The sequence below is a fragment of the Miscanthus floridulus genome, chromosome 8 (assembly GCF_019320115.1).
Source record: "Miscanthus floridulus cultivar M001 chromosome 8, ASM1932011v1, whole genome shotgun sequence".
Classification (NCBI taxonomy): Eukaryota; Viridiplantae; Streptophyta; class Magnoliopsida; order Poales; family Poaceae; genus Miscanthus; species Miscanthus floridulus.
In genome coordinates this window covers 147,312,531-147,324,350 of record NC_089587.1, presented here as the reverse complement: position 1 = coordinate 147,324,350, position 11,820 = coordinate 147,312,531, and the positions used below count along the sequence as shown (strand labels likewise).

General features: G+C 53.9%; 1 protein-coding gene across 1 annotated transcript; it reads left to right on the top strand.

Moving 5' to 3' along the window:
- Positions 1-8,410: 8,410 nt before the first annotated feature.
- LOC136473640 (protein SMAX1-LIKE 3-like) lies at positions 8,411-11,585 on the top strand. The gene is made up of 3 exons (XM_066471299.1): positions 8,411-9,786; positions 9,976-10,204; positions 10,322-11,585. The coding sequence occupies exons 1-3, from the start codon at positions 8,549-8,551 to the stop codon at positions 11,480-11,482; spliced, it is 2,628 nt and encodes an 875-aa protein (XP_066327396.1). The 5' UTR covers positions 8,411-8,548; the 3' UTR covers positions 11,483-11,585.
- The last annotated feature ends 235 nt before the right edge of the window (positions 11,586-11,820 follow it).

Sequence of the window (11,820 nt, the reverse complement as noted above, 5' to 3'; positions counted from 1 at the left end):
TCCATAAATGTGTATATGGTCATTTACATCATCCTGAGGCCATAAACTTTGATTAAGACATTTGTTGCATGGACAAAGTATGTGGCTATCTTCGGGGTATCTTTCACTAACAAATTTCATGAACTCTTCAACTCCGTTCACATATGCAGGTGTGAATTGTGTCCCATAAATCCAGCTTCTATCCATCTATTTTGAGAGTAAAATAAACCTTGCACTCAGTCCTAAAATTAGAGTAAACTCAACAAAATTCAAAAACACATCCAACACATGCATATATATAACGAAATTCAAAAACAAATCAAACCTTGTACTGCTCTGTCCCACGCGCCGGTGCTACTCTGTCCCACGATCACCGGCGCTCCTCTGTCCCACGCAAACCACCGCTGCCCTGTCCCACACAAGTCGCCACTGCCCGCCGCTGCTCTCCTCACCTCACGATTGCTGACGCTGCTCTGACCGCCCCACCATTGCCGACGTTGGTGCACTGACCCATGCGTGCCGCCGCTGCTCTGTCCCACGAGCACTATATATATAGTTCGCTGTGATTGTGAATGAATTGAAAAAAAAATATGAATGATTACTATTTACCTTTAGGGCCTCAGCGCCTCGCCTCGCCTGGGTCTGGGTGCCTCACCGCCGTCAGTTCAGTTCATCATGCTCAACGCGATACGCGGCCGATAGGGCATCAGGGCGATAGGAGACGTCGAGACTTGGGATTGCAACAATCTGGGAGACAAAACGACGTCCACCCAGTGGCCAGGAAATCATTTTCTATTGGGCTAATAGGCTTGCTAATGGGTGATGTTGCTATTGGGCCAAGGCTTTGTGCTTATGCTTAGCTATACGTTTACAAATAGAAAAACATGCATGCCTTTATCACAAAACGGCGAGTGCTCCAGTGGTAACGCACCAACATGTCTAACAGCAGGTCGCAGGTTCGAATCTCCCTACGTGCACTATTTTTTGGCAAAAAAAGGGAGGCGGAAGGATACAGGATCAGCTGGACCGTGTGGGCCACGCTGCCCCACTTGTTCGTCGCCACGTCCTCAGGCTGAGACCCGCTAGTGGGACCGCATCGCCACGTCTTTGAGGTTGGGACCCAATGCTAGGACCACATCGCCACGTCCTCGAGGTGGGACCTGCTGGTGGGACCACGGCACCACGTCCTCGAGGTGGTACACGAGCCAAACGATCTATGACGATTTAGTTTTGTTGTTTTATGACGATTCTTTTGTTTTCGTCATTATTCTTCGTGCCAAAGCTCCGTCACTTGTTACTTATGACGAAGCTAGAAATTTTGTCATAGAAAGCGCTTGTTCTATGACGAAATTTGTAAGCATCACGACTGAATCGTCATTGATGAACACATTTCTAGTAGTGTTAGGACCGGTCGAACGGACCTGAGAACTATATGGATTGGCCAGTGAGAATCTAAAGTTGGTCACCAGCTGACCCATGCTGGACCCCCACGAACAAGAAGCCAGGGCCCCACTCGGACTAGCCTGTTAATAGCTCACCGAGCACCATGTATCATCCATCGAGGAAAAACATGGCATGGCTCAACCCCTCTGTTTTATCAAAAAATGCTTGAGGGATGACGATCACAAAGACGAGCTGACCCCTCGACCAGACCCCTACAATGCATGGGGGCTCAAGGGAAGTTAGACTCGCAAGGAGATTGAAGGCTTGATCATAGGACGATGGCTTGGATCCTAGGGAGGGGTACGTACAAAAACTAAGAATAACATTTCTGAAACAAAAAAAAACGCTTTATCTTACCAGTTTTGCTATCGTCTCCTTGATCTTTAGTGAAACCTGACCCCGGCAATAGCAAGAGGTCAGGCCTCACTCGGGGGCTAGGTCTGATAAGGGTATATATATATCCATTCTGAAATAGTCACTGTGCCCGACCCTTTCTCATGTTAAAAACCTAGAGGCAAGGTTTGCAGAAATGAATGCTGAGTAAAATTGATTGGACTGCAAGAAACCTATGCCCCAGTGGCTATGACACTCTTGCTTACTAGCGTGATCAGAGTTTTTCGCCCACACCTCAAGCTCTACAGTCTTAACAACAGGAAGGGTCAGAACGCATTAACCCTTTTTACACATGAAAAGGGAGAAAGAACAAATTTGTTCAACCCAAACAAAAGAACAAGCTTGTTTAAACAAAACAAAAGTTTGGAACTTGTCCGCTTATTACAAATGCACTGCCTAACCATCTGACTAAACTAACCCCTCGGGGGATGATTTCATCTTCTATCTTGGTAGAAAGGTCATCCGCCAGGAGGGCCACCTCCTTCTCGATGTCATCGAGCTCGGCATTGGTATAGACGGGCTTGAAGCCTTGGCTCATCATCGCCAGATCAATGTTCTCATAATGAGAATAGGTGATCATGAATGATCAGTGAACGCCAAAGCGAAGTGTGCCCCTTGCCATATCGTGTGCCCGGTTAGTGATTCGAGTGGCACGAACCGTGAGCGAGCTTGTCTCCTGCTCCGGGGCTAGCTCGAGCTCATCGTAGACCAGCTAGATGGTGACGCGCAGGTTGTTGTGTTTGTCGCTCTCCTTCTAGAGGGTGTCCTTCACCTCACTGAGCTCCTTCTCCAGGCCATGGCTCTTCACCATGTCTGCCCTGAGCTTGTCGTTGAGACCTGCCCAAGTCACGTACCGACCATGTCAAAAGGCTTACCACGGATTCTAGGGAAAAGACAACAAGGGAAACCAGAGACTTACCATTCACATCAGCCCAAAGCCTGCGCACCTCATCACACTGCTAGGTCACCTCGGCCTCTAGGCACCGGACCTATTCTTAGCGTTGACCGACCTCCACAGCAAGCCCAGTGGACACACCCTCGGCTGCAACCTTTAGGTCCCTCTCCCACTGACGCTCATCCTCAAGGTGGTCGATCCGCTGCTAAGCATTGACATGCTCCTAGCGAGCCAAGTCAATCCCCGTGCGGAGCTCTTCTACGGCCCAGAGCAAATCATTTTACTCCTTCTGTAGCCGCTCGACCTCCATGACATCCATGCGCACCCTCTTGATTAGGGCCGCGAGCTTGTCCTCGGGCTCACAGGTGTCGTTGCGAGCGTCTTCTCCCTGACTTGGAGGTTGGCCACCTCCTAGGAGGCAGAGCAAGCTCAGCCACCTCCTGATGGGCGATAGTGAGCTATGCGGCCAGCCCCTCACTCCACCATGTCTCCTTGGCAAGGAACTAGGACTTTTCCTAGTTGCGGGCCATAAGGATCTACGAAGAAGACAAGACTTAGAGGTGTGAAAATAGAACATGAGGGTCGGAAGCATGGTCATATCATACCTAGCCAACCTAGGCAACAATGTCGCGCATCAAGCTCAGCATGGTGGTCAGGGCACGAACCACGTCCCCAACCTCTATGTGGATGCTCCCCCATTCCCTCTCCTCTATTGCGTCATCGAGGGTAGCCACCCGGACTAGAGACCAGGATGTCCCCACGCCAACCTCAAGTGGCGCCGACCTCTCTTGCGGTAGTAGCTCCTCCAGAGTGGCTCCTCTAGCGATAAAGGGGGCAGGTGACGCAGATACGAAGGCCTGCCCTATCACCACATCCATGAAGGATGCCTCGGGTGCACCCCCTTCCATCCACCCCACCGCAGACACTGCCACCTGCATGGACGATGGCTTCGGCCGTGCCACCTCCGCCTATGATGTTGAGGACATGACCGGCCACACCATGCCTACCACGGGCACCCCGAATGCGCCCTCCTCTGCCTGCTCTCCCGTGGATGCAGCCATCGGTTGTGCCTCCTGGGTCAACACCGTGGCCGCCCCAACACCACTCATGCTCACCACTGGTGCGGCGCCAGCCGACTCCTGGCACGTTTGCTAGAGGAGGATCTTTTTTGGAGCGAGCCACAGGAGAGTCCCATGTCCTCCGACACTGCAAGGGACATGGCAGTCAGTTTGCGGTAAAAATTCATTAAGACAAAAGGATGAAAAATTTTTTGACTCACCCTAACGCCATCAGGCGAGGACATTTTGGGGCCGGCTTGCTCGACCCCAGCTGCTCCTCATTGGCACGTTGCCGCTTCGAGCCCTCCCTTGACTTGGAGGGCTCAGACGAATCAGAACGACCGCCTCTAGCTGACTCCGAAGGCGCCGCCGAAGGCTCGGACGGAGCGAGGCGACCTATTTTCGCCAGCTTTGGGGCCACCATAGATGACCCGAACGGAGCAGGACGGTCTGATTCTGCTGACTCCGGAGCTACCGTAGAAGGCCCAAACAAGGCGAGGCGGCCTAATTCTGCCGATTCCGATGGTGGTACCTCTTCGACCAGGCGCTCAGAGAAAACCAGCAAGGGAGCGGTAGGGTCATTTTTTAGGTAGAACCAATACGAGTGTCACTCCTTGTTGGATTTGAAGAGCTGGCAGGGCATGTCCTTAGCTGCCCGCTGCTCCCGGAGGTGGATGCCCATGCATCCCATCGGCACCGAGGTCTCTTGGCCTCTCTCCTTCTTCTTGATCAAGGAGATGGAGAAGTAATATCTCCATAGCTCAAAGTTGGGCTTGATCCCTAGGTACCCCTCGCACATCACGATGAAGGCCATGATGTGCTAGATCCCATTAGGGTTCAAGTGCTGCAGCTCGATCTGATAGTGGTGCAGCAGACACCGAAAGAATGGGTGGGGAGGAACCACGAGTCCATGCTCATGGAAGGGCGCAAAGGAGATGATGTAGCCATCGGGCGGCACCGGTGCATCCTCACGCCCAAGCACAAGCCACTCGGCCACATCGGTCCTCCTACGGAGAAGACCACACTTGACGAGGCCCTCAATGCGCGCATGGGTAACATCAGAGTGGTACCACGAATCCAAGGAGGAATGGAGGCAGCTGTGGAGAAGCAAAGGCGGCAGCGGAGAAGCGGAAGCTACATATCTAGGGCTCTAGTGGTGGATTAGCAGACATGACAGATCCGAACGGCGGCGGCAGAGAAATGGAGAAGGTAAGGCTATGGTTTTGGTGTGCAGAAACATGAAGGGGGAGGCCGCTATTTATAGGACAGAGCGGGGTGAGAAGGCGAACCGTCCACCTAGGTTCACGTCACCTCCCTCTGAAGATCGTGCGCACGCTATCTCTGGCCGTGCCCTCAAAGGACACGTCGTATGACGGTTCGCTCGGTCGATGGGCCAAGAACCATCGTGGTTAAGGAGGGATATAGAGCTGAAAACACTACTATCGCCCATTTAGGACTAGGAGTTCGAAGGCTGGCTCACCGATGGGTTCACAGTCGCTCTGGGGCACCCTTAGAGCGAGGGATGGACAGGGATGGACCCACTAGCGGCCAGTACCCAAGCACACAAGTGCCATGGGCATCCCAGTCTATGGTTTTTCCTCGAAGAAAGGCAGCAAGCCCTTGAGACCGGTCAAACAGAACCAAGAACTATATGGATTGGCCACCAACAGCCTGGAGTCAATCACCAATTGACCCATGCCGAACCCCCACAAACAAGAAGCCGGGGCCCCACTCGGACTAGCCCGTTAACAGCTCATCGAGCACCATGTTTCGTCCATCAAGGAAAAACATGGCATGGCTCAGCCCCTCCATTTTATCAAAAAAACATTTGAGGGATGACGATCACAAAGACGAGTCGACCCTTGATCGGACCCCTGCTAAGCGCGGGGGCTCATGGGAAGTTGGACTCGCAAGGAGACCAAACGCGCGGTCGTAGTACGACGGCGGACCGATCGGATCCCAGGGGACCGAAATCAAGAAAAATCTTTCTGACCTCCCGAATCCTATGGTTACATGCCCCCAAGAAGACCGATCGTGACAAAAGGGAATCACCTTCCTATCAGGACACGCCGCAGGCTACAAAAAGAAGGCCAAGGCCCTCAGAGTCCTCCCGTCTAAAAAAGCCTCCAAAGGAGTATTCTAATCCTCTGCAGGCTCGGGGGCTACTGTCGGGTATCAATATTAGGGATACCCAAAGCAAGGAAGTTAGCGCCCACGCTGACTTCCTCGGATGGCTCGAGACATATTAAAAGGTCTCGCCAGACCCTAAGGCCACGGGCTCCATCTCGCCCAACCCCTTTGGGTGCGGGCTCCTTCTCGCCTGACCCCAAGGATGTGGGTTCTGTCTCGCCCAAAGCCGTGGGCCCCGTCTCGCCCGACCCCTTGGGTGTGGGCTCCGTCTTGCCCGACCCCTTGTTTGCGGGCTACGTCTTGCCCGACCCCAAGGACACGGTTTCCATCTCGCCCAAGGTCGTGGGCTCTGTCTCGCCCGACCTCGAGGACATGGGTTCCGTCTCGTCTGACGGGGACCCATACCGTCGCCAACCACTCTAGGTCCAAGCGTATGGGCCTGGGTCAAAACTCTAATACCAGGGAAGAGGCTGGCATGCCTCGATGTAACCCGTGGCCATGACGGGCCATACCTGGGAACTCACATCAAGAACTGTGTTGGGCGTGCCGGTGCTGTTCTGCCTAATCCTTGTACAGACGCTGATAGGCGTGTCAGTTCACCACGACGTCCGCCGGGACGGAGTGGAACGCCATGACCGGCAGATGGCGCCTACGCATGGCGCTAGTGACGAACAGGGCCACGATATGGAGCCGACCCTATTGACATCTACAGGATTGGCAGGACCCGTATGAAGGAGAAGAAGGATCCGGCAACCCTGGAAGCCTTCTTCTCTCTCGTTCATCTCCTTTTTCTCCACTGTAATCCGCGCTTTCCCTTCGCCTATAAAAGGGGAAGCATGGCGCCCCTTTAAGACGAGATCGAGACACAAGAGCACGACACGAGCACACGACTGAGCGGCAAGCGAGCTCTCAGCACCCGTTCACTCCTTCCACCAGAAACTTGGGATCCACTCCCTCTATCTCCTGTTTGTAACCCCTACTGCAAACCAAGTGTCGGTAACACGAGCAGTAGCGAACTGGACGTAGGGACGTTCCGCCCGAACCAGTATAAACCCTTGTGTCCTCCGAGCACACCATCCGAGCCAGACGCGCAAATACAAATTTACTCGTCGGTGGTCCGAAAACAGCGACAATATGAGTATTATATGTTAGAAAATAAACAAAAAGAAGGCACGAACAATTTTGATTAGTTACAGGGCCTACATTTATTCCTGAATTACTAATATTTATGTCTTCTAATAGATTGTATCCACCCCATACATATTGGTGCATTGGATGGTGGACTATGGTGAAATTCACCATTCAAAAACGATAACCAGCTAGATGCATGTTAGCTTAACACAAGATATGCTAAAAGTGTCTTGCTGTCCAAGAAATGGATGACAAACACTAGGGTTTGTGCCATGTGTTTATATATACTCCCTCCGTTCCTCAATAGTAGACATTTTAGGATCTATTGCAGATACCAATGCTCAAGGTGAAAGACCTTAGTCCCCCTAGAAATAGAGATAGAGATGTATTGAGAAAAGAAAAAAAAAGTGTATTGAGGGAATAGAGAGGTGTATTGTGGGAAGTGAGAACGACAACTATTTTAGGATAAAATTGGAATGATATAATGTCAAATATTTTCGGATGGAGAGGGTAGTGAAAATTATGTTGCACGCGAGAAGATCTCTTGGAAATTAAAAGGCGAAACAGTGTTTACCAACAAGCAATGCAAGGAGCAAACGGAATCTGCGCTGCTCTGGGGCAAGCATCCCACATATTCGTCCTCTTCCTGCACCAAGGTCGGCCATATTTGGCAAACAGGCACAAAAAAAAGTTTGCTCGGCACACAAAAGCAGAGACGATCGATGAATGCACAAAGTCACAAACTCACCAATGATTAAGGCATATAGTCGCATGGAGTACTAGATCAGAGACACCACCCAAGATCTTTCCACAAGTTCTAAATCTGAGGAGGATCAGCCTGCATTGCTCACTTTCATGCATATGGAGTATCGAAATTTGGGCTAACAAGGTTCAGCGTTACTCCGTAGTTTTCTTCTTTAGAGGCTGCGGTGCAGGCTCTGTGGCTGAGTTGTTGATGACATACAAACAATCTAGTTACAGATACTGTGCAGTTAGCTTGTACTCCTAGTACTGGTAGGCTCCTAGTACTAGGTGCTGCTACCTGAAAATGAGCAGCGATACAGTGTTTTAGACAGAGACAGGTGAGAGGAGAGCGATGGAGAGAAAGAAAGCTGATCAGGTCGCTTTGTATCTGCTTTGTCAGCACATGCCATACCCACTTTTTCACACCACAAAATCCACTTTGGACCAAAGAAAAAAAAAACTCTAAAAAGAAAATAAAAACAACTGAGACCTCCCCAGCAAGAAAAGCACAAACCCAAACACCAAAAAAACCATCCAGACTTCACCTCCATCAGCAGCATTCAGTAGCAGCTAGGAGTGAGTAGTACACACACTACTGCACCTGCAAAAAGATAAACACAGGCAACACAAAAACCAGGCAGCTAGCATATAAAGCAGCAGCAGCAGTTGCCCACCCAAAGACATCCACTGCCATTGAGTTGATTTCTCCTGCGCTTAATCAAGCAAGACAAGACAAACGCCTGGGCTTTGCTTGATCTGTCAAGAGATCAGAGGGATGAGAGCCGGGGGCTGCACGGTGCAGCAGGCGCTGGCGCCGGAGGCGGCGGTGGTGGTGAAGCAGGCCGTGAGCCTGGCGCGGCGCCGCGGGAACGCCCAGGTGACGCCGCTGCACGTGGCCAGCGCCATGCTGCACCAGCAGGTGGCGACGGCCACGGGGCCGCCGTTGGCGGCGGGGCTGCTGCGCGCCGCGTGCCTGCAGTCGCACTCGCACCCGCTACAGTGCAAGGCGCTGGAGCTCTGCTTCAACGTCGCGCTCAACCGCCTGCCGGCCTCGGCCTCGCCGCTTCTCGGCGGCCACGGCCACGTCTACTACCCGCCGTCGCTCTCCAACGCGCTTGTCGCCGCCTTCAAGCGCGCGCAGGCGCACCAGCGCCGGGGGTCCGTCGACACGCAGCCGCAGCCCGTGCTCGCCGTCAAGATCGAGCTGGAGCAGCTCGTCATCTCTATCCTCGATGACCCCAGCGTCAGCCGCGTCATGCGCGAGGCCGGCTTCTCCAGCACCCAGGTCAAGGCCAACGTCGAGCAGGCCGTGTCTTCCATCGAAGCAAACAACTCTGCTGCTTCCACCAACACCAACACCGCCTCCGCCGCGCCCCAAAACCCTAACCCTAGTGCAGCTCCATCCGAAGAGACTAAGCCTAGTAAGCTGCTGCTACCCCTCGATCAACCCCGCAACGACGACGTCGCCGTCATCCTGGACTGCCTGGCGTCCCGGAGCAAGAAACGCGTCATGGTCGTCGCCGAGTGCGCGGCCTCGGCCGAGGCGCCGACGCGGGCGGCGGTCGAGAAGATCAAGCGCGGCGAGGCCCTGCGCGGCGCGCAAGTCGTCAGCCTCAGTGTGTCCAGGTTCCGCGACCTGCCGAGGGACGAGGCGGAGAGGCTGCTCGTGGAGCTGCGGTGCGCGGTGAAGGTCGGTGGCAGGGCGGGCGGCGTGGTGCTGGTCGTGGAGGACCTCGGGTGGGCGGCCGAGTTCTGGGCCGGGCGCGCCGAGTCCGGGAGGGCCAGGTGGCCGTCGAGCTGCTCCTACTACTGCGCCGTCGAGCACGCCGTCGCGGAGGTGCGCGCCCTGGCGTGCCGTGGCGGCGACGGCGTCTGGCTCATCGGCTACGGGACGTACCAGAACTACATGAGGTTCAGGGCCGGTCAGCCCTCGCTGGAGACTCTCTGGGGTCTCCAGACGCTCGCCGTCCCCGCCGGCAGCCTCGCCTTGAGCCTCAACTTCGTCGGCGACAGGTAATCCTTCATGTTCGCATCTGAATTTGATTGAAATTTGAGACAATGCGTACGTGGCAAACAGTAGTCATAGAATAACAGTAGGGCACTCGATCGATCGGCAAAATGCATATATGCAGACGTACTGATGAATCATGGGGTACGTGACTGACGAAATTAACTTATCACTTTGGGTTCTCTGTCTGGCAGTGCAACTGCAATGGCAATCAATCACCAGTCGATCAGCAAGATGGCCAAGTGCGACGACGACACAAGTGGGAACGGGTCGGCGCCACGTTGCCTGTCGCTTTTGCACGCCGGTGGTTCCGGCCACCTGACGGCCGTCTCCAGCTTCAGCGCCGACGACTGCTCCGCAACCAAGTGCGACGCGGCGGTGAAGTCGAGTATCCCTCCTTGGCTTCAGCATTGCCGGGATCAGGTAAAGTGCACGTCTAACGAGCCTACTGGGCTAGCTATCATTATAAAAAAAATTAACACATGTGTGACTGGATGATACTTACTAGTAACTATAAGCTGTGCAATGTGCATAATGCAGGAGCCTTCCCGTTGTAAGAAAAGCTCGACATGCGGTGGCTCCCCGTCTCATCATCACCGGACGGCCCTAAACTTCTCCACGGTGGTGTCGCCGTCCTCGTCGGTCTCGTCGTACGAGCAGCACTACCACCTGCACCAGCAGTACCAGCCATGGCTTGTCGTCGCTGACGCCCCGGAGGCCAAGCACCCGTGTAACAAGGCCAGGTGCGCTGCCGTCCAGCTGCACGTCGTCGACGATGAGGACGTGAAGCTTCTAAGCGCGATTAAGGTCAAGTCCCACGACTCGAGCGCGTCCAATGGCTCGGTGGAGTGCCGCTCCCGGTTCAAGGAGCTCAGCGCCGAGAACCTCAAGGTCCTCTGCTCCGCGCTGGAGAAAGAGGTGCCGTGGCAGGTGGAGATCGTGCCTGAGATCGCGAGCACGGTCCTCCGGTGCCGTTCCGGCATGGTGAGAAGGCGCGACGCAGATGCTTCGAGCTCGAGACAGGCGTGCGCCAAGGAGGACACGTGGATGCTCTTCCACGGTGGCGACGCCGAGGGCAAGGCGAGGGTGGCCAGGGAGCTGGCCCGCCTAGTCTTCGGCTCGCGCAAGAGCTTCGTATCCATCAGCGGCACCACCGCGTCGTCTCCGGCGCGGTCGGGTGACTCATCCGAGGAGCAGCGCAAGCGGCCCCGGTTGACGGAGGCGAGCAACCACGGCTGTCTGGAAAGCCTCTACGAGGCCGTACGCGACAATCCGCACCGCGTCATCCTGGTGGAGGACGTCGAGCAGGGTGGCTGGCGGTGCCAGAGGGACATTTTGGAGGCCATCCAAAGCGGCTTGGTCCGGAGCCATGCCGGCGGCGACGAGGCAGCCCTCGGCGATGCCATCGTCGTCCTGAGCTGCCAGAGCTTTGACGCGTGGTCGACAACCTCCTCGCCACCAACGACCAAGAAAGCGAAGGCGGAGAGCAAGGAGGAGCCGAAAGACGAAGAGAGCACAGGTGACCACCACGGCAAGGAAGCCGTAACTGCCGCGGCTGCGTCGCCGTTGTCTTCATCTTGCTTTGATCTGAACATGGACGTTGGGAACGATGACTTGGAGAGTTGCTTGAGTGATGCTAGTCTGCTCAAGGCAGTGGATCGGACGTTCTTCTTCAGACGACCTGATGAGAGTAGTGATTAGTTTAGTGATAAATGACCTATGTTAACTATTTTCTCTCTTTTGTTCTTCTCTGTAACGTTGTTCAGTTTCTTGTAGCTTGTTTCTAAGATGTTTGTGTTGGAAGATGGAGCTTGCATGTGGTACTCTTGTGGATTGGGCATGCAATGGAAATTAATAAGGGCAAGATTGGATGAGCTAAAAGAGAAAGGTGGTGGATACAGGCGGACCCATAATTTTTGGCCTGGGTATTCAAAATGTAGAGGGGTGTCAAATTGTTTTTAACTACCTAGACTCCTAAATCCTAATATTTGGCATGTATATATAACACCACATAGTTCTAATTGTATAATATATAGCAA

What these genes read in the sequence shown, in the direction of transcription:
- LOC136473640 (XM_066471299.1), top strand. Translation starts at nt 8,549, where the DNA reads ATGAGAGCCGGGGGCTGCACGGTGCAGCAGGCGCTGGCGCCGGAGGCG. An exon ending in CTCAACTTCGTCGGCGACAG is followed by an intron (nt 9,787 to 9,975) that starts GTAATCCTTCAT and finishes TCTGTCTGGCAG; the next exon opens with TGCAACTGCAATGGCAATCA. An exon ending in TTCAGCATTGCCGGGATCAG is followed by an intron (nt 10,205 to 10,321) that starts GTAAAGTGCACG and finishes TGCATAATGCAG; the next exon opens with GAGCCTTCCCGTTGTAAGAA.